At 37.2% G+C, this 21,158-nt stretch overlaps 1 protein-coding gene across 3 annotated transcripts in view; it reads left to right on the top strand.

Moving 5' to 3' along the window:
- The first annotated feature begins 9,010 nt into the window (after window positions 1–9,010).
- Baz1a (bromodomain adjacent to zinc finger domain 1A) overlaps window positions 9,011–21,158 on the top strand; it is a 117,886-nt gene continuing 105,738 nt past the window's right edge. For 2 of the 3 annotated variants that reach the window (XM_071607829.1, XM_027929501.2), the window contains exons 1-2: window positions 9,011–9,094; window positions 9,558–9,728. In XM_071607829.1, the coding sequence (XP_071463930.1) occupies window positions 9,616–9,728 (113 nt within the window). In that variant the 5' untranslated portion in view covers window positions 9,011–9,094; window positions 9,558–9,615. Of the gene's footprint in view, window positions 9,095–9,557; window positions 9,729–21,158 lie in introns of those variants that run through there. The other variant, XM_027929502.2, reaches the window with a different exon arrangement.

Below are 21,158 nucleotides of genomic sequence, written 5' to 3'. Positions count from 1 at the left end.
ACATGAAAAAGGTGGATAAGGCCCATTATGAAAAGAGAAATAAAGACCTATATCTCTTGTAAAGAGGAAACAAAAAAGAAGAACAAGGATCCTAATGCACCCAAGAGGCCTTGTTAGCCTTTTTCTTGTTCTGAGTGTTGCCCCATAATCAAGGGAGACCATCCCTTCTGGCCTATCCATTGTTGATGTATGTTGCAAAGAATCTGGGAGAGATGTGGAATAACACTGCTGCAGATGACAAACAGCTGATAAGCTGTTATAATGTTGTCTATGAAGCTAAAGGAAAACCTATGCAGAAAAAAAAAAGCAAGAAGAAGGAAGAGGAGAAAGACAAGGAAGAAGAAGAAGATGAGGAGGAGAAAGATGAAGAAGGGGATGAATACATAAAGCATTCAATCCCCATATACACAACCCACTTTATGTATGTATGTATGTATGTATGTATTTATGTATTTATACATAAATTTAACCCAGGGGTGCTTAACCACTAGTCACATCCTCAGCCCTTTTTATTTTTTATTTTGAGACAGTACCTGGCTAAGTTGCTGTGGCTGGCTTTGAACTTGTGATCCTCCTGCTTCAGCCTCTGGAGCAGCTGGGATTATAGGACAGCGCCACCCACCATGCCTGTCTCACCCTTTTAAAGAAAAAAATGATGTAAAAACAAACAAAACCCAACAATGCCACTTCTCTGCCTTTTCTTCTTCAACCATCTTCTCCTCTTAGTAACCATTGTTGGGAAATGTTCTCCATATAATTAGATTGGGCCCACCTGGGAAATACAGAATGATCTTTCCAGCTCAAGATCTTTAACCTTAATCACATGTTCTTTTCTGTATCTCTAGTGGGCTGCATACCACGCTATAACTGAGAGTGAGGCCTTTATTTCAGAGAAAAGTTTGAGATGGGGAAAAAAAAAAGAAAGGTTTTATATGAGGGAATTTTGTATTTGTACTTGAATCAAGGAAGATGCTTGATCTGGTAGGTAGACCAGGTCCTAGAGGCCAGGCATGTGGTATGTAGTTGATAAGAAAATATTGAGAAACAGTTTACTGGCAGGTTGGGGTAAAATTTATCTTTTCCAGTCCAAAAAGAGAAATTTAGCTGAAAAAAAAATTCAGTTCTGCTGAGGAAATAAGAGATGAGTACTTTGACCCAAACATTTGAAATAGAGAAAATAATAGTAGTAGCATAATTCCTCCATGGTGTGCTGATGGCAACAAAAATGAGAGGGAGAAATCCCTACATTTTTTTTTTTTTTTTTTAACATTTATTTATTTATTTTTCGGTGGACACAACATCTTTGTTTGTATGTGGTGCTGAGGATCGAACCCAGGCCGCACGCATGCCAGGCGAGCGCGCTACCACTTGAGCCACATCCCCAGCCCCAATGTTTTTTATTTTATAGAAGCCTGCAGCATTAGCATATGTTTTATACCAGGAACTCTTAAATTAGAACTTCGCAAAACTTTATTCAGCACTGAGTTCTGAATTTTAACTCTTTGCTTGTATGTGGTGCTGAGAATCGAACCCGGGCCGCACGCATGCCAGGCGAGCGCGCTACCGCTTGAGCCACATCCCCAGCCCCATGAATTTTAACTCTTTATTTTTATCTTTCCTTCTTTAAATGGCCTGTACTCTAAGGCTATAAGCATTGCAAATATGAAGATCCTTTGTAAAACATAGTGGTGAGTTATTGGTATCAAAACAGTGTTTATTGATAATACTGTTCTTCAATCACTGGTAAGAAGAAATACAGTCCTAATTATAAATACTATAAGAAAATGATAGAACATAGAACCTTTCTGTAATAGATTTTAAGTGCATAGTACGTAACAGACATTATGGTAAATATTTTCAAAAATATTTTTAAATTGTATAGTAACATTTTTAATGATACCTGATAGTAGGCTGTGGCGGGATTGCTAAAGAGAAAATAAACAAAGAACAATATATATTCTAGTGTTTTCCACTCCAGTAATAAAAGAAATGAGTCAGTAAATGAGATATTAAATATTAGTGTACTTGTATCTTATAGCTATTTTGCTAATAAAATTTAAAATTTAGTTGTGCAGTTAACAAAATAGAAAAAAAGAACCCTGTAATACACATTTTAAAACCATCTACTTGTTTCTTACATATTATTTTTTTGTTTTTTAAACTACAACAAATCTATTTGGTTGAACATAGTAATAATTTTGTCTTTAAATTGGTATGTAAATATCAATATAGGTAATCTAGATAGTTTTTGGAAATATGTGATCTAAATTCTATTTCCAGATTAAGATAAAAGCAGCTAGCCTTTTTTTTTTTTTTTTTTTGGTACCGGGGATTGAACTCAGGGGCACTTAACCATTGAGCCACATTCCCAGCCCTTTTTTGAATTTTATTTAGAGATTGGTTCTCACTGAGTTACTTAGAGACTTGCTAAGTTACTGAGGCTGGCTTTGAACTCAAAATCCTCCTGCCTCAGCTTCCCAAGCAGCTAGCCGTCTGACTCTACTTGTCTTACTAAATTTTGTATTTTTTTAAAATATCTTTATTTTACATTTATGTGGTTCTAAGGATCGAACCCAGTGCCTGATGCATGCTAGGTGAGCACTCTACCACTGAGCCACAACCCCAGCCCGCTAAATTTGTATTTTTTACATCCATCTAACAAATATATATTGAAGTCCTGTCATGGGAAAAACATTATTCTAGGCTCTGTAAAATTTTTGACACTGACATTTTTACCTTTTATTTGCAGTTCTAATTTTAACTTTATTTGCATTTATTTTATTTCCAGTTGTGAAGTGAAAGACTGTTATACTAGTTATCTATCCTCATCAGCCTCTTTACCTTCTAATCTCTTAAGCTTTAAAATTTGTATTCATCTTTCCACAGTGAGATTTTTTCAGCCTTGTCCCCTAGCTACTTTTTCCTCCCAGAAGCAACCAGCATGCTATTTTCTTGTATATCCTAGCTTGGTTTTTGTTTGTTTGCTTTTTTAAAAAAATATTTTTAGTTGAGGATGGACACAATACCTTTATTTTAATTATTTTCGTTTTGATGTGGTGCTGAGAATCAAATCCAGGACCTCACACATGCACGAGGCAAGTGCTCTACCACTGAGCTATGACCCCAACCCATTGTTTTTGATTGTTGTTGTTGTTTACTTCTTCATTTTTTTTCTAGTACTGGGTACTACAGAGCTACACCTGCAGCCCTTTTTAAATTTTTTATTTTGAGACAGGGTTTTGCTAAGTGGCTGTGGCTGACCTCAAACTTGTGATCCTCTTGCCTCACCCTCCTGAGTTGCTGGTATTACACGCATATGCCACTGCGACAGGCACCTCCTCATATATTCCACTGTGTGGCTATAGGATAATTTATGTAATCATGGATATCTCAACTTATTTTTTATTTATTCTAATTAGTTATACATGACAGAATGCATTTGACACATCATACATAAATGGAGTATAACTTCTCATTCTTCTGGTTGTACATGATGTAGAGTTACACTGGTCATATAATCATACATGCACATAGGATAATAATGTCCAATTCATTCTACTATCCTTCCTATCCCTCCCTTCACTCCCCTCTGTCTAGTCCAAAGTACCTCTATTCTTCCCTAGCCACTCACCCCTTATTGTGAATTAGCATTCTCATATCAGAAAAAACATTCAACCTTTGGTTCTTTGGGTGAATTGATTTTAATATTAGGCTATTCCTAACAAAGCCAAAATAAAGACTTATATTGAAATATATTTGAGGAATATCTCCGAACACTTAGAACTTCTAGTGCATTTGTAATTTTGAGTAGACATTTTCAATTTGCCCTCTGTAGAAGTTGTACCTGTTTCCCCACAGGCTTACCAACATATATGATGGAGGTCTTTGCTAATCTGCAGAGTAAAAGATGTCATCTTGGTGTAGTTTTAATCTACCTTTCTCTTATTATGAGTGAGGTTAAGAATCTTTTTATGTTTTAAAAGCCAATTGTATTTTGATTATAAGATTTTTATTATTCCTGGGTTATTTTGATTATAAGAATTCTTTATAGGGACTGGAGTTGTGGCTTAGTGGTAGAGTGCTTGCCTGGTGGCCCTGGTTTCGATCTTCAGCACCGCATATGCATAAATAAAAGATCCATTAACAACTAAAAAATATTTGTTAAAAAAAGAATTCTTTATACACTAGGGAAATCATCTCCTTTGTAAGTTGTAAATATTTTTTACCAATTTGATATTTGTCTTTCAACTTTGTAGTAGTATTTATTTTTATAGTAATAGGGATTGCACCCAAAGCCACTCTACCACTGAGCTACATCCCCAGCCCTTTTTTGAGACTGGATTTTGCTAAGTTGCCCAGGCTGGCCTCCAACTTGCCATCCTCCTGCCTCAGCCTCCTGAGTCACTGTGATTACAGGCATGTGCCACTGTGCTGGCTTGTTTATGGTAGCTTTTGTTATGCAGAATGTTTTCAATTTTATAGAATCATTTTTTTTTTTTGCGAATCCATTTTTCATGTTATACTTAGGCTTTCCTCATTCTGAGATACTTCAAAAATAATTCTTCCATGGTTTGTTTTAGTACTTTTATGATTAACAAACATTCTTAGGGATAGAGATGTAACTCAAAGTAGAATGCTTGCTCAGCATGTGAAAAGCCCTGGGTTCAGTCCTTGGTACTACAAACACAAAACAACAACAACTTAATGCTTGTAAACTCTTAAGTTGTCTTGTGTATAGGATTAAGTTTACTGTTTGAATTTCTACCTGAGCTAGAACTGCAAATCAGTCCTAATGAAATATAGGATACAAGTAGGGTGCTTGAATTCTGGAGTAGATAAAACTAGAGTTTGGGATTTTCTGTTTCCAGACTGTATGATTTTGGGCATCCTACTTAAGTGATTTCACTGAATTTCAGTGGCTCCATCTGTAAAATGGAAATGATAATTAGTATTTAATTTCAGATGAAAATGATATGATTTGTTTAAAGCCCTTAGCACAATGCTTAACAAGTTGGAAGAATTTATTTAAACTATTACCGTGATAATGATGATGACTATAGACTGCTCTTCCAACTTCTATTACTATCTCAATTCATGATTGAGAAGGGTTTAAATAAAAAGATGTATTCTAAATTTGTGAATGTCAACTATCCAATCTCCTCCAAGCACAGTAGTTCTCAAATGTCAGTGCTACATTAGAATCACATGACATTTTAAAATTCCCAATGCTTGGAACCCTACCCAAGAGACCTCGGGCCTAGGTATGGTCCAGGCATCACATTTTCCAAAAACCCCTCATGTGATTCTAATGGGCAGCACAGATCTAGAACCACTATTCTAACACTGAAGTGGCGGTAGAACAACTTTTTTCAGATATGAAGGGAAACATTCACTGCTTCTAAAGAACAACAGGTAGTATAGAAATCTTTATCGTTAAAATAGCCTAAATTTGTTATGAAGACATTAAAAAGAACATGATAGAGTTGAGAAAAGTATCAGAGATATATGAAGAAAAGAGTTACAAAGTTAGAGGTGTTCTTGCATTTATTTATAAGACATCTTTCTTGGACAAACTTCTTTTATAACATTGCTAAGAGGTAAGAGTCCTGAAATTTGTTAGATGCATTAAATGAGTCATGGAGTTTAAACTCATGTCAGTGGTTTAGACAAATTTCAGATTCTTATCCATTGCCTTCCAATATAATTCTCAAAAAATTATTGCTTCTAAGAATCAGTAAACTATCCCTATATACATTTTATCATTTTAGCAAAAATTTTTAATGTAATGGTATTTTTTGTTTGTTTATAGATAAAAGTGTGAGTAGGTATACCAGAATATTAGATATTATTGAAGGCAAGGAAAATACAGTGTGGTCTAAAGAGACTGTGTACAATCAGGAGGCCTAGATTCTAGTTCTCGAGCTTAAAGTTCCTCAGGAGCAAAACGAAAGAATTAACAGTTCCCAAAGATTTCTTTCAACTCTAAGTAATTATTCTCTGACCAAATCACCCAAGTAAAAGCCTTTCTTACCGTAATCAGTCAATAGAATACAAGAAAATTATTCTAGCTCATGCTTTTAAAACTTATATTTCATAGACTTGTTTTGTCTTGAGATTTTTATCAAAATATGTCTTGATAATATTAGGTTAATATATATCCTGTGTAGTTAGCATATTTACATTTACCCAGAAGGGTGACTAAGTGATTGAAGGATTCCATCTTGTGAATGGTGAGGATGTTTTAGAGCACCAATTTTTTGTTACCCTTTAAATCATGCCTAACTTTATTTAGGACCAATTGTGGGTCTCCCTTCTATATTTCCTCCTAATCTTTTCTACTTCTCTTTTTGCATTATATTACTCATGATCATTAGAACTCACATAATTCTTGTGTTGGTTGTATTTTCATCATTTCTCTCTACAAGATTATACTCTTTGAGGCTGGGGTACATTAATGTTGTATCCCTTATATGAGCTAGTACATTTTCTTGGTATATAAAAGGAGCTTGATAAATGTTTAATGCAATTAATTTTTTTAAAAATTAAATCTTGTAATTCTTTTGCTTTCTCTTTGTTCTTTGCTATTTTAAGTTTCACAGTTTCTTTTATAAAATTTCCATTTTTTTTAAAAACAAAGACCCATTTCATGGAGTTTATTTTAACTGCTTTCTGGATACAGCAATGAGCTTTTTACTCTCAAAAGTAGTAATTTATAATGTAAGGAAGTAATCATGATACCAAAATTCAGAAATAAACAATACATTAGGTAAGTTTTAGTTAGAAATAATTTCTTTAAGAGAAATGTTTTTTAATGAGGCAGTTTAGGTATGCTGTCAATTTCATTATTATAAACACATTAAAACTAAAGTTTTGCATGTTATTATTTTCTTAACTGACATTATTCTGAAGTAATGAACAATATGTAAAATATTAAATATCATAAATTGTTAAAATAAACCTTATGTAACTCAGAGAATTGAGTTATGATTTTATTGAAATTTCAGTATGTTGAGTTTGATGTTTTAATGAAATAGAATTACAATTAAAAGTTCTTTTTAGCTGTAGATGTACCTTATTTTATTTATTTACTTTTATGTGGTGCCAAGGATTGAATCTAGTGCCTCACACATACTAGGCAAGTCCTCTACCACTGAGCTACACCCTCAGCCCAGAATTTCAATTTTGTTAATATAAGGTTCCAACTGTTTAAAATTTGCACTTGATAAAAATAAAATAAATATTACTGCTTTTTATCATGACTTTAACAATTTTTAAAATATATCCAATAGAGAGATCTAAAATACACTTGAGTATTCAGAGAATTTCATCTATTTTTAACTTAATAGTTGAGATTTTGAGTTGTAAAGGTGATGCTTTAATATAGGTTTTGGGCTTGGAGTATAGCCCAGTGGTATAGATCATTCTTAGCATGCCTGGGGTGTTGGGTGTTCAATTGCCAGCACCAGAAAGAAAAAAAAAAAAAAAAAGTAGTTTGTAAAATTATTCTTTTTTCTTGTCCTCAAAAGATTGAGGCTACATATGTGGGTTCTACATTTTTTGCCAATAAGTACTTGCTAGGTAGAGAATTCTAATTTGTCTGTCAGTATACTAGTTGAAGGCCAATTTAAAACCCAAATCTTTTTAGTCTGTACTTTTTTGAAGGGTTTATAGAGGCTACTCATATACTTGCTAGTGACAGCATTTCCAAGCTTCTGTACCTTCTATAATTCAGAGTAAGATGCATTAAGAAATAGTATTAATAATTTTTTAAACACTGAAAGAATATTGTGCCATTAATGTATGTTCCATTTTGCTAGTTGTATAAGCAAGTAAAAGCAGCCTGAGAGAAGTTAAAAAATGATAACTAGATTTAAACAGATTTCTTAATTTTCTGCTCCAAAGTACGAATGTACTTAATTTGAAGATATAAAGCTGATCCCATATTGTTTCTGTAATTATCACCTCACTATATTAGTAGTTAGAAGAAATAATCTTTTGTTGTCTAATAACCATTCTCAATCTTACTTTTAGACTCATTCTTACATTTTAATTAGCAAATAAGCAAAGAGCAAAGGGCAATAGCAAAATAAAATCATTTAAAACAAAGCTAGTAAAAATTCTTGAGTTCTACTTTAGAAAATTATTTTTAATTCAAAAGCCCTGTATACTATGTACATTAAAATTGGTTTCATAAGTGAAAAGTACTGATATGGGAATGTTGCTTTAGGGAAAATTTTAGTAGCAAATCGATAATCTTTAAAATTCTAGTTTAATTAGGCATTAATCTTTGCAAATATTTACAGTTGTGTAAATTTTACTTTTCAAAGGGTGTGTTATTTAATTGTAAATATCTCGGGGTCTCATAGGCAACCATGACATTTTCTAACTTATTTCCCCGCCTGTGCTAATTAAATCTTTAACTGAATTGCCCTAAGTATTAAAAAGAACTGATGTCGAGAAAGTATGTTTTGTTCAAATCGCATATTTACACGTACAAGATATTTTTATATGAATTCTAATTTTGAAGACAAACACCAAAACATTTTTATTTCTTAAACATTTCTCTTCGTAATCGTAAATGGAATCTCAATTACATGTAGCCAAGGGTTGGTGAGAAACTTGAAGATGAAGGCTTTACTGTCAGCCATGTGTCCATGAAACGCCGGCGCTTTCCCTAGATCTTTTGGCTGATAATCTCAAACATGGAGGATGCTTCTGATTCTTCACAAGGGGTTGCTTCATTAATTAATAATGTAGCTCTCCCAGACTCTCCGCCGTCTCTTCCTGTATCAGTGACAGGCTGTAAAAGTCATCGAGTAGCCAATAAAAAGGTAGAAGCTAGAAGTGAAAAGCTCCTCCCAACAGCTCTTCCTCCTTCGGAGCCGAAAGTAGATCAGAAACTTCCCAGGAGCTCCGCGAGGCGGGGAAGTGGCGGTGGGACGCGATCCCCCGGCGCGGAGCAGGGCAGTGGCAGCGTGAGAAGCCGCGGCCACTAGTGCGGCAAGGCCGGCAAGAAGGGACCCCCCGGGAGGGTCGGGACCTCTCTGCCTTTTCAGTTGAGAAGGTGGAGAAGTGGCAGTCGGAGTGCTCGCAGGTGAGGGGCTCCTTGTGGTCGCTCCGAAGCCGGACGGCGCCGGCAGGAAAGTGTAGGCGAGCGGGGGAACAAAGCGGAGCGGCGCCAGGGTCCGCCCGCGGCGAGCGCCCTCGCGGCGTGGGGCTGGCCGGCTGCGCGCCGAGCACGTTGTGAGCCCGGCGGCGGCGGCGGCGGCGGGCGGGGAGCCGGCGCAGGGGGAGGGGGCCGCCGCGGGGCGCCTGGCCCCATTGTGAGCCGCCCGCCGGGCGAGCCGAGGTGGGGCGCACTTGGAGGGCTGAGGCGGTGGCGGCTGCTGTACTCGCTCAACACCCGGGTGGAGGCAGGAGAGAACTCGGCTCCTGTAACAGCCAAGGCGCGTCAGTCACACAAAAGGCAGTCGAGCTCTCCCCGGCGCGCGGACCGGCCCACGCCGCCGCTAGCACTCCCCACCTTACCGGCTTTCCTTTCCCTCCAATTTTGATAGGGAAGAGGGGCCGACACGGGCGGCCGAGGGTCGGGGCAAACCCGCGGGCGGACAGGAGATGCCGCTGCTACACCGAAAGCCGTTTGTGAGACAGAAGCCACCCGTGGACCTGCGGCCGGACGAGGAAGTTTTCTACTGTAAAGTCACCAACGAGATCTTCCGCCACTATGAGTAAGGGCCGGGCCGAGCGCGCGGAGCGGGGGGGTGCGAGGGGTTGTAGGGATCCCTCCCCAGCGCCCTTTTGTTTCTCTTCTTTTTCTCGCCCTGGGCTCCTTGGCTGGGCGACTTGAAAGTGACGGGTGGCTGGGAGCCCGCTTTTCTCCGCCCTCCCCCGGCCCAACCCGGAGACTGCGTGGGGCACCGGCCGCGCCACGCGTGGGGAAAGCGGGTCGGGTCGCGGCGGAGGAGTCTAGAGCCCTCGGCTGATTTGGGGGACTGCTTCTGGCCGCTGCTGTCGCCGGGCGGCGGAAACTCCCCGTTTTGCCCCTCCCCACCGCGGCTACACGCGCACTCGGAGGCCAGTTCCGGGATCCCCGCCTGGTGGCTGAGGGGATCCCCGCTCGGGTCAGCGGCGCGGGGCCGCAGTCCTTTGCCCAGAGAGGGAATCCCTGACCCCGAGGGTTGGAAACGGCTGGGCAGGGCTTGATTTCCTCGGTCGGGAGCAGGTTCTGACGTTGGGGCTCTCTGGGGTAGGGTTTAGAGGGAGTGGAGTTGACACTCTCTAGAAGGGAAGGAGGGGTGTTCCCAGCGGACTAGGGGCCGTGGGGCCCGGGACACGAGAGCCTCCGCCGACGGCCTTCTGTCCCGCGCGGCTAGGCCTCGGAGTGTGCGACAAGAGCAGTGCGCTCTGTCACCGCCTCTTGGTGACTAACTCGCGTCCCCAGGGAACTCGGCGTCTTCGCCCCCAGGAGACCGGTGAGGAAGAAGTCCGGGCGGGCTGGGGAAAGAGGAAGGGAGAAGACAGCCGGGCCCAGTACAGCCCCTGGTTTTCACTTTCGCGTTGCCAGGACTGTGGCGGTGGGAGTTGGGGGAGGGCGTTAAGGCAAGTTCAATTCCAGCCTCTGCCAGTCGCCTCTTTATCCCTCGGTGCAAGTGGGCCGCCTGACATGTGCCATTCGCTATTGTTTTGATAAGAACCCGAAGCTGCTGCTGGTGTAGTTTTAACACCCAAATTTTCAGTCTGTCGCCTGGTTTTTTCCTAGAGATACCTTTGTCCAGTGACTCGAAGCAGTAGTGTATGTTTTAGCGATTGGTGTTTAAACAGGATCTCCAAGTAAAAACTGAATTGATCAGTCCGTGATCCTGATCTTCCTTTTATTCTTATGCTTTATTTCTCCACTCAGAAGGAATCTCTTTGTGGTTTAGAAATCGTGTGTTACAGCAAGCAACTAAATTGCGTATGGAAGGCACCTTTCCCGGAGATGGGTGGGATGCTTGATCCAGAAGGGTCTGCACCTGTCTGAGGAGTAGTGGGGTTAGAAAAGTCAGTTTCTTTGAACGTTTATTTGAAATAAGCCTTTTTTTTTCTTCAACTCGAGGGAAAGGGTTATGCATAAACATGTTTTATCTAGAGAAGTAGATAGTACTTTTCATCAGACAATACTTTTATGTAGGAGTGCACATCTCACTCTACTCCTGTACAGACTTGTTTTGTTACTCAAATAGAGTTCACTCTTGTAACTACTTAAGTGAATTTGGATTAGGTAATTTGACAAAGATGATGTCTTTTTTTCTTTTAAATTTAAGCTAAAATTCTTAGTAACAATTCTAAAGTTTTGAAAAAATGTATTTAAGAGTGCCAATTAGATAGGCTTAAAGTTCAAACTATTTTCTCTTTTGATATAAGCAATGTCTTTTTAGAGGCTAAGATAAATATGGCTTTTATCCTTCGAATTAAAACACTCTTCATGTACTTTTGGTTCATGAGATGATTTATTTTAACTGTGGAGAAATCTGAAATGCTGAAGTAAAGGAGATTTTTGGCATTGCAAACCTACTTATCTTTATTAACATTAAGGAACTGTGCCCTTTGAAGTGTTATGACATTAAAAATTTTTGAATAACTAGTTTTTTTAACTTTTATTTGTTCAACCTTGCTGATGTGTTTTGAGTTTTTGAACTTTACAAGCTGCTCATGTGAGGTGATTGATTTGGGAGCAAAGCTATTTGACTATTTACCCTGAACAGTGTTACTGGTGTTCTTAGATGTTGATCCTTATGATTTTTGAATTGGCAAAATTGGAAGAAGACTGTCATTTAGTTGTGTTAGATTTTAAGTTATTTTCTCCTTAAATGATTATAAAGAAATCTTTTTAAAAAATGCATTCAGGGTGGATGATATATGATAGTCTGCAGTATTAGGTAATTTGATCTTTGTCACAAATCTGGAGAAACTTTGAAGGAAATCTGTTTTCACTCATTCACTAAATTACTGATTAGTTTGTGTGAATTTGACAATTATCCTTTAAGTGTATTGTTTTGAATAATTTTGTATTTATCTGAAGACTGTTATGCTCACCTGTTTATTCCATTTTTTTTTATTTCTTTACCTCTTGGCCTTGCTCACTTGCTAACACAATTCAGAGTAACTGTGCCTGTAACTTTGTTCTGTCACTATCTTATTATCTTATTATAGTTTGCTTACGTTATGTCTTTTTAAGCAGCAATGAGCACCTCTCCTTTTATCTAGTGATGTTTCCTATTACTACCCCGTGGAGCAATGTATTTGTTGTCTCACATTTTGTCGTCTTTAATAGCTTGAGTTCTTTAGGACAAGGACTATGACCAGGATAGATCCTCAGTGATCATACAGTACAAACTCCTTTACTTTGTTTGAATTATGTGCTCTTTAACTAATTGCTAACTCTTGTTTGACCTGCTTTGGTAAGCAAAGAAGACTCATTTAAAAATAGCACATTTGGGCTGGGATTGTGGCTCAGTGATAGAGCGCTCACCTAGCATGGGCGCGACCCGGGTTCGATTCTCAGCACCACATAAAAATAAAGGCATTGTGTTGTGTCCATCTACCAAAAAAAACCCCAAAAAGATTCTCCTTCTCTCTCTCTCTCTCTTTAAAAAAAAAAATAGCACATTAACTGTAGGCAAATGCAAAGTTAAGTACATAATTTAGTTTTAAGTCAAAGATTTATACTATAAATTTTAGTTAGCTGATGACAATTTTGTTTTGTATTTGTTTTTGGCTGTGGATTGTTAAAAAAAATGAGACAGTCCAAGTCTTAACACTAGAAATTCTAGATTTGGGGGTTAGGAAAATGATTTGTTGTATTACTGAATTACTTAATCTCCTAAATAAAATACTGTTTTGTAGCTATTTGGAATTGGAATATACTTTATCTTTGAGCAAATCCAACCTTTCATACAGAATTTAGGAGTCTCTTTCACATCAACTAAGAGGCAATCCAACTTGTGTTTTAACTTGGCTGTCCTGTGATAGAGATTTAACTAGCTTATAATATTTTCATTGTTTATCAACTGTCAGTTGTTGATTCAGTTTTTCCAGTAGCCCTCTTTCACAGTTGAGGAAACTGGGGTTAGAGTAGGAGAGTAAGTTCAAGATCATAATGTCCAAAATCAGTTATCTAGCTGTTGAAAACACTGGAATATTAATTCATGTCTCTAAGGTTTTAAGATTCTGTTCTTTTTGCTATTTACTATCACATGGTACTTATTATAGAGAATTCATCTTAATATGTGTTGAAGTTTGCAGAAGTATGCACCAAGAAAATGGCATTGTGTGGAATTCAAGTTGGCCATCTAGATCTTTCTTTAGGTACCTCTCCCTACTGTCTGTTCAGACATTTGCCTTCTCTACTACCCCACTCAGTGATTAAATTCTAAGTATTAAATGAATAAACCAGAATGCTATCAATTAATAGTAAAGAAAACGACTTCCACACTTGACAAGTTCCCATGCTGATGAACAGTTAAAGGCTATTTGGTGGCATGGGTTTTCAAAGAGAGGAGGATAAATTTCATAGCTAATGTTTCAAAAGTAGGTGTTCAGCTCCTATTTAGGAATAAGTTGCCACATGGCCCTGATACTTGGGTCCATTAATCCTTTTTTCGTAGATGGTATAGCATAGATTCTCAAATGTTTTTTTACTATTTGAGTTTTCTTGATGCTGATGATTGAACTCAGGACTTGGTACCTGCTAGGCAAGTACTCTACCATTGAACTCCATCTCCACTCCTTTTTATTTTATTTTGAGACTGAGTTTTTCCATGCTGCCTAAGCTGGCCTTGAATTGTTGTGATCCTTCTACCTTGATTTGCTTTCTGACTATAGGGATTACAGGCATGTGCCACCACATCTGGCCTCCTAAATGCTTTTTGAGTTTTACCTTGTATCTGTTTAGCAGACTACCATGTTTTCCATCTATACATTCTTTCTTCATGCAGAATGTGTATATCAACTATTAAGTGTAACAAGTCACCCTAAAACTTAATTATTTCAGAATAATAACCCATTTTGTTTACTCACTTTCCTATGGATTGTTATTTGGTTTCTTTTGGTATTGTCTGTACTCACTTAACTACAGTTAACTAGAATCAAAGCTGAGACTGAATGGAGTAAAAGATGGTCTCAAGTTTGGGACCTCAGATGGTGTGGCTTTTCTCACCATGTAGTCTTTCATCCTCAAGCTATCTGGGTTGCTTCACATGGTAGTCTCAGGGTTTCAAGAGAGTGAAGGCAGAAGTCCTCAATGTCATCATGTTGATCAAAACAAATCACAAGCCCATCACTGATTCAAGGGATGGTGAGTAGACTTTACTTCTTAGTGAGAACATTCAGTGTCATATTTCAAAGGATTCTACACACTTTTACCACAAACGGTTGTTAATATTTTATATTGAGTCATTTTGATTGGGTTTTGGGTGTTTACTGATAATCTAATTGATATTATCCACCAAAACACAATGTGGACACACCTTGTTGGTTTCCCCTGTGCTACCTACAATAATGATTCAAACTGTTTCTGCCTAAAATTTCTATTGTTCTTGTACTTGCCCTTAGAAGCTGCCAAGAAGAAATATCTTTAAATATTTAAGATAGTTATTCTTGCCTCTTTCTATTCTCTTTTCCAATGCTGAACTTCATCTTATTAAAACATCCTTAAAGTCTTTTATGTATGTCTTGATATTGTTTCTCTGCTGTACTGGTTATGCTCCTAGAATCTCTGCTAATATGGTCCCGGAAGAGTAAGAATTAATAGTGTTTATTGAGTACAGTAAAATTATGGGAGCATATGCTTAGAATTATCTAATTTGATTTTGACACAAACTGTTCATGGAGATATACCCATTTTACCAGAACTTCGAAAAGGTTATGGAACTTATCCAAAGCTGAATAATAAAAGGGATAAAGCTAGGTTTCAGACAATCTTCTTTCTCATTCGTATGTGTACTTTCTCTGTCTAGATACACATAGAAATAAATGGACTGCCCAGTGAGAGTACTATTCTTGACACTCTACTGTATTGAAGAGTCTTTGCAGATACTGAGATAATTTGTCCCTCTAGTGAGAAATGAAAGAATATCTACAACATAATGGCACAAATCATTTATGTTTTATGGAGCAAGTATAATGGGAACACAGAAAAGAGAGAGCTGATCACTGTTTGCTGGGGAGTTGGGGAAGCCTTCAAATAGGAAATGACATGTGAGTTGAGTCCTAAGGATAGAGCTTAGGAGACACAGAATGGGACAGAAAGAGATTCTTTATAAATGTTCTAAAGAATTCTTTCTAAGCAAGGATAACTATAAAAACGCATAGAAATAAGAATTTGTATTTCATCTGAAATTTGTCTTTTTCACATTCATCATTGTTATGACTTTTACATCCAGTAGCAGTATATATTTCATCTTTGTTGATTTCCACTTAAGGGTTTAGTCTCTAACTTTAATATAATCCTTGTACCAGGCATGCTGGCACATGCCTATAATCCCAGCTGCTGGGAAGGCTGAGGCAAGAAGATGAGTTTAAAGCTAGTTTCAGCACCTTACCGAGACCCTAGGTAACTTCAGGAGACCCTGTCTCAAAATGAAAAATAAAAAGGCTGAGGATGTGGCTCAGTGGTTAAGTGTCCCTGGGTTAAATTCCCAGTATTTTTTTTTTTTTAAACTTTTTTTTTTAATATTTATTTTTTAGTTTTCGGCGGACACAACATCTTTGTTTGTATGTGGTGCTGAGGATCGAACCCAGGCCGCCCGCATGCCAGGCGAGCGTGCTACCACTTGAGCCACATCCCCAGCCCTTAAATTCCCAGTATTAAAAAAAAAAATCATTATTGCTATTCCTCAGTTTTGTGCCATCTACAGATTTAGGAACCTGCCTTGTATGTCATCTAAGTCTGTTTAAGGCAGCACCAAGTAAAATGCAAAGTAGTGTTTCATTAAAATTATTTTAAAAATTAAATCTTATTTATTTATTTATTTTTGTGCCGAGGATTGAACTCAGAGACACTTAACTGCTGAGCCACATTTCTAGCCCTTTTTATTTTTTATTTTGAGATAGTTAACCTGGAGTCTTGCTAAGTTGCTGAAGCTGGCTTTGAACTTGAGATCCTCCTGCCTCAGCCTCCCAAGTCAATGGGATTAGAGGTTTATGCCGCTTACCTACCTATCTTATGCTTTTATTAGTTAAAAAATTTCCCTGACCATCTTAATATAAAAAAATAAAAATTTCAGGGTTGGGGATGTAGCTCAGTTGGTAGACTGCTTGCCTAGCATGCACAAGGCCCCAGGTTCAATCCCCAGCACCACCAAAAAAAGAAAAAAAATTTTTTTTCATCTAGTTGGTTGGTATTTATATAATATAAGGCATGTTTATTCTGCCATGCCCATAATCTCCTGATATGCTCTTGAAACCCTGTCAGTAAAGGAAATTGTTAGAAGAACCTGTCCTGTCTTCTAGCAGTAATTACCTTTTTAAGTTTTAGGCCATACTTTTCATCTCTTGCCTATCATACATAGGCTGTTTAAATCAGGAATTATACTGGTTTTTAGCCTATTGCTGCATTTCTCAGTTTATAGTAATTATTTTTGTCAGTAGGAGGGCCTACCTGTCCATTAGATATTTTTTCTGCTTAATTGTGCTAGATCTTTCTTAGCATATATTATATACCTGGTTAATATAGTTTTGGCCCATAAGCATAATATACTTTGTGTTTATTTAAATTATATTTAACGTCACTTAGTTCTTTATCTTTACTCTAAGTTTTCAGTTACCCAACAAATTAACAGTATGTTGCCTTTGTTTCCTCAGTTTGTTCACCAGAGAGTTGGTTGATTCATAGTATAGATATGTTCTTAGAAGAGTACTCTACCTTGAAATTCAGAAGCATTTTTTCCTTAAGAAACAATGGTGCGGCTGGGGTTGTGGCTCAGTGGTAGAGTGCTTGCCTAGCATGTGTGAGGCACTGGGTTAGATTCTCAGCACTACATATAAACAAATGAATGAATAGGGATCCATTAATAGCTAATAAAAATTTAAAAAGAAACAATGGTAAAGAGGAGGGAGGCCAGATAATCAGTATTTTAGACTTTGTCTCCGGTCCCAACTCTACAAATATAGGAGAAGGCAGACAACCTAAAAGTATGGGTGTGGTCATGTTCCAGTAAAACTATGAAAGCATATGGAGGACTGGGTCTGGCCTTCAGGCCAGCAGCATGCCCACCTCTGGTAAAGAGGATTACTGAATGAATGTAGTCATAAATGGATATAATAATTGACCTTATTCCAAAATTATATCAATATAAAGCAATACTTTGTATTTTCCATTTTTTGTTCACAATAGTAAAATAAGCTTCTTATAATGTAAAATTGAAGAGGCATTGTAACCTATCCTCTTGAGTTCAGATTTATCAACAAACTCTACATATTTGAATATATATTGATGGATGGGTGAAGTATGAGCAGAAATACAAAAATGGGGGAAAGTGTGTAAATTTAGAGATAGTGCTGTACTTTGATGAGTAGGGGAGAAATAGTCCTTGGAGCACACCCCCATCGCCACCCAAAATAGCCACCACAGCAGAGATGTAGATCTGAGGACAGATCTTTATGTATAGTGAAGCTATAATATAACTAAAACCAGAATCATGAAAGAAGCAAACAACACCAAAAACATTGCAGGAGATAGTGTCAACCTTTTGGAAGTAGAAAAATATAGTCAGTCAGTCATTATTGACTACACTTTTTCTACCTCATCCACATTTAATGGTAATTTTTGGAATTTGTAACATTGCTTGTTTTGATATTATTAGACAATGTTAAATCTAAGTGTAGTGTATGTTGCAACTCACTTTTATACCTAGCTGTTATCCCCCTACCATGGCATCAGATACCCTGTGGTCTACTCAGTAATCCAGCCACCTAAGTGTTGTGGCTAGAAGTATGCTGTCTAATACAAAAGCTATTACATGTTCATGTAGGTTATTAAACACTTGAAATGAGACCAATCCAAGTTAAGAAGGGCAGTAAATATAGAATGTATGCTGGATTTTGAAGATTTACTAAAAAAAAAAATTTAAATTTTGTTGATTACATATTGAGATGAAATTATCATAATTTAGTGGGTTAAAATATATACAAGTTTAATTAGTATTTCCTTTATTTTTTCAATGTGACCATTAAAAAATTTCAAATTATATTTGTGGCAAGAACTCTATTTATATTAGCATTTATTTATAGACTAATGTGTAATATATGTAGGTTTGAAGTTAGTTTTTTAAAATGGCACTAGGTATAGTTTAAATTGTTAGACATATGCCTCATGCTAATTATGTATTGTGTTGGAAAGTGGAACTTTACAGATATATTTGTTCATATAGGAAAAAGTTTGGGACTTTTCAAGATTTCTAGGTGGGACTGCAGTGTCAGACTGTAGGAAGATTAAATAAGGCCTTTTTCAAAATTCATTCATTTTATTCTGCACCATTGAAAACTACCTATTGGGTATGTTTGTTGTTTACCTCTTAGCTAATAAGTTATTTATTCTGGACTGTATTGCTTATAAGAACCAGATTATGTCCATCTCTTCTCTTTGACTGCTTCTTCTTTTTTTAAGACCTAGGTCTTAACATCACTTCATCAAAAAATGTTCCTATTCTTTTTTGCCTTTCTCTCCACCTTTTTTTATTTCCTTCCGAATTCTGTTCAAAGTTAGCCACTTTTTACTTTGTAGTCTTAATGACATACAGTACATCCATTATTTTTTGTACTAAAATATACTTAAAATATACTTGTTCACCAGAGAGTTGGTTGATTCATAGTATAGATGTGTTCTTAGAAAAGTACTCTACCTTGAAATTCAGAAGCATTTTTTAAATACTTAAAATATACTTTACAAGAATCTTTTTCATACTGGATTAGAGCATGCATCTTTGGCATTTATATGTTATTTCTTTAGATCTCATTTATATTTAAGGTATGATTAGTTTCCCTTACTTTATTTCCCTAGGTTTTATTGTTTTTCTTGTTGGTTTCATTTTTTTTTGGGGGGGGGGGTGGGTATCAGGAGCCCTTTACCTCTGAGCTACATCTCCAGCCCTTTTTGTATTTTATTTTGAGACAGGGTCTCACTGTGTTGCTTAGGGCCTCAGTAAGTTGCTGAAGCTGGCTTTGAACTCGTGATCCTCCTGCCTCAGTCTCCTAGCCTCTGGGATTAAAGGCATGTGCCACCTTGCCTGGCTATAAAAACCATTTTAATATTTTATTTTATTTTTTTAGTTATCAGCAGACACAACATCTTTGTTTGTATGTGGTGCTGAGGATCGAACCTGGGCCGAACGCATGCCAGGCAAGTGCGCTACCACTTGAGCCACATCCCCAGCCTATAAAAACCATTTTAATGGACTTTCCCTACATCTTATTTGGAGATCAAGAGTACCATATGGATAACTTAAACAGATAAATATTCTAGCCAGGAAATAAACTTATAGCAATTAAAATACTTTTAGAATGATGAGAGAAGGAAAGAAGGGGATTTCAGGAAGGAAAAAAAGTTTAAAAATAATGACTTAGGGCTGGGTTGTGGCTCAGTGGTGGAGTGCTTACCTAGCATGTGTGAGGCACTGGGTTCAATTCTTAGCACCACATATAGATAAATAAAATAAAGTTCCATTGAAAACTAAAAAATATTTTTTAAAAATGACTTAATTATATTGGATACATATAATTATTGAAAAGTAGACCAATACTCTATAGAGAAGGAAAAAAATTTACCCATGACTTAACACTTGATGGCAGCATTATTAACCTTTTTACATATATCTTAACTTCTTATACTTTTTAAAAATATTTATTTATTTGTAGATGTGCCTTTAATTGTAGAATATAAATTTCTACTTTAAAATATTTATTTATTTATTTATATATGAACACACAGTATCTTTATTTTTATGTGATACTGAGAATAAAACCCAGTGCCTCACACATGTGAGGCTAGCACTTTATCACTAAGCTACAGTCCCAGCCCCTAACTTTTTATACTTTAAAAATATTTTATTGTAAAATGATACATTATAAAAACTTACACAACTTAGAAATAACTTAGAATCATAAAAAATGTTTCCTTTCTTCATAGGGAACATCAGCTTATAGTACATATATAAGCAAACACATTTTTTTGTGGCTAAAATTAAGCAGGTAAGGTTGTGTATTCACTATAGCTATGGAACCAACCTAGGTGCCCTTCAGTAGATGAATGGATAAAGAAAATGTGATACATATACACAATGGAATATTATTCAGCCTTAAAGAAGAATGAAATGATGCCATTTGCCAGTAAATAGATGGAACTGGAGGCTATCATGCTAAATGAAATAAACCAATCACCAAAAAACAAAGGCCAATATTCTCTGATATGTGGATGCTGACTCACAATAGGTGGAGTGGTGGTGGGGGAAGTAGAGTTTCACCAGATTGGGACAAGGGGAAATGGGATAAGGAAGTGGGGGGATGGGAATGGGAAGGACAGTAGAATGAATCAGACATGTTCATATATGAATACATGACCAGTGTAACTCCATATCATATATAACGCCAAGAAAAGGAACTTATTCTCTATGTATGTGCGACATGTCAAAATACATTCTATGGTGGGGCACCATGGCGCACTCCTGTAATCCCAGTGGCCCTGGAGACTGAGACAGAGGAGAATCACAAGTTCAAAGCCAGCCTCAGCAACTTAGTGAGATCCTGTCTCTAAATAAAAAATTAAAAAGACGGGCTGGGGTTGTGGCTCAGCAGTAGAGCGCTCGCCTAGCACTTGCGAGGCACTGGGTTCGATCCTCAGCACCACATATAAGTAAATAAATAAAGGTCAATCAACAACTTAAAAATAATTTTAAAAAAAATTAAAAAGAGCTGGGGGTGTTGGGGTTGTGGCTCCAAGATAGAGCACTTGCCTGGAACATGTGAGGCACTGGATTTGATCCTCAGCATCACATAAAAATAAATAAATAAAAATAAAGGGTATTATGTCTATTTACAACTTAAAAAAAAAAAAAAGCAGGGATGTGGCTTAGTGGCTAGTGCCCCTGGGTTCAATCCTTGGTACCCCTCCCCCCCCCAAAAAA

Source organism: Marmota flaviventris, chromosome 2 (genome assembly GCF_047511675.1).
Source record: "Marmota flaviventris isolate mMarFla1 chromosome 2, mMarFla1.hap1, whole genome shotgun sequence".
NCBI classification, from domain to species: Eukaryota; Metazoa; Chordata; class Mammalia; order Rodentia; family Sciuridae; genus Marmota; species Marmota flaviventris.
This window is presented reverse-complemented; position numbering and strand designations above follow the sequence as displayed.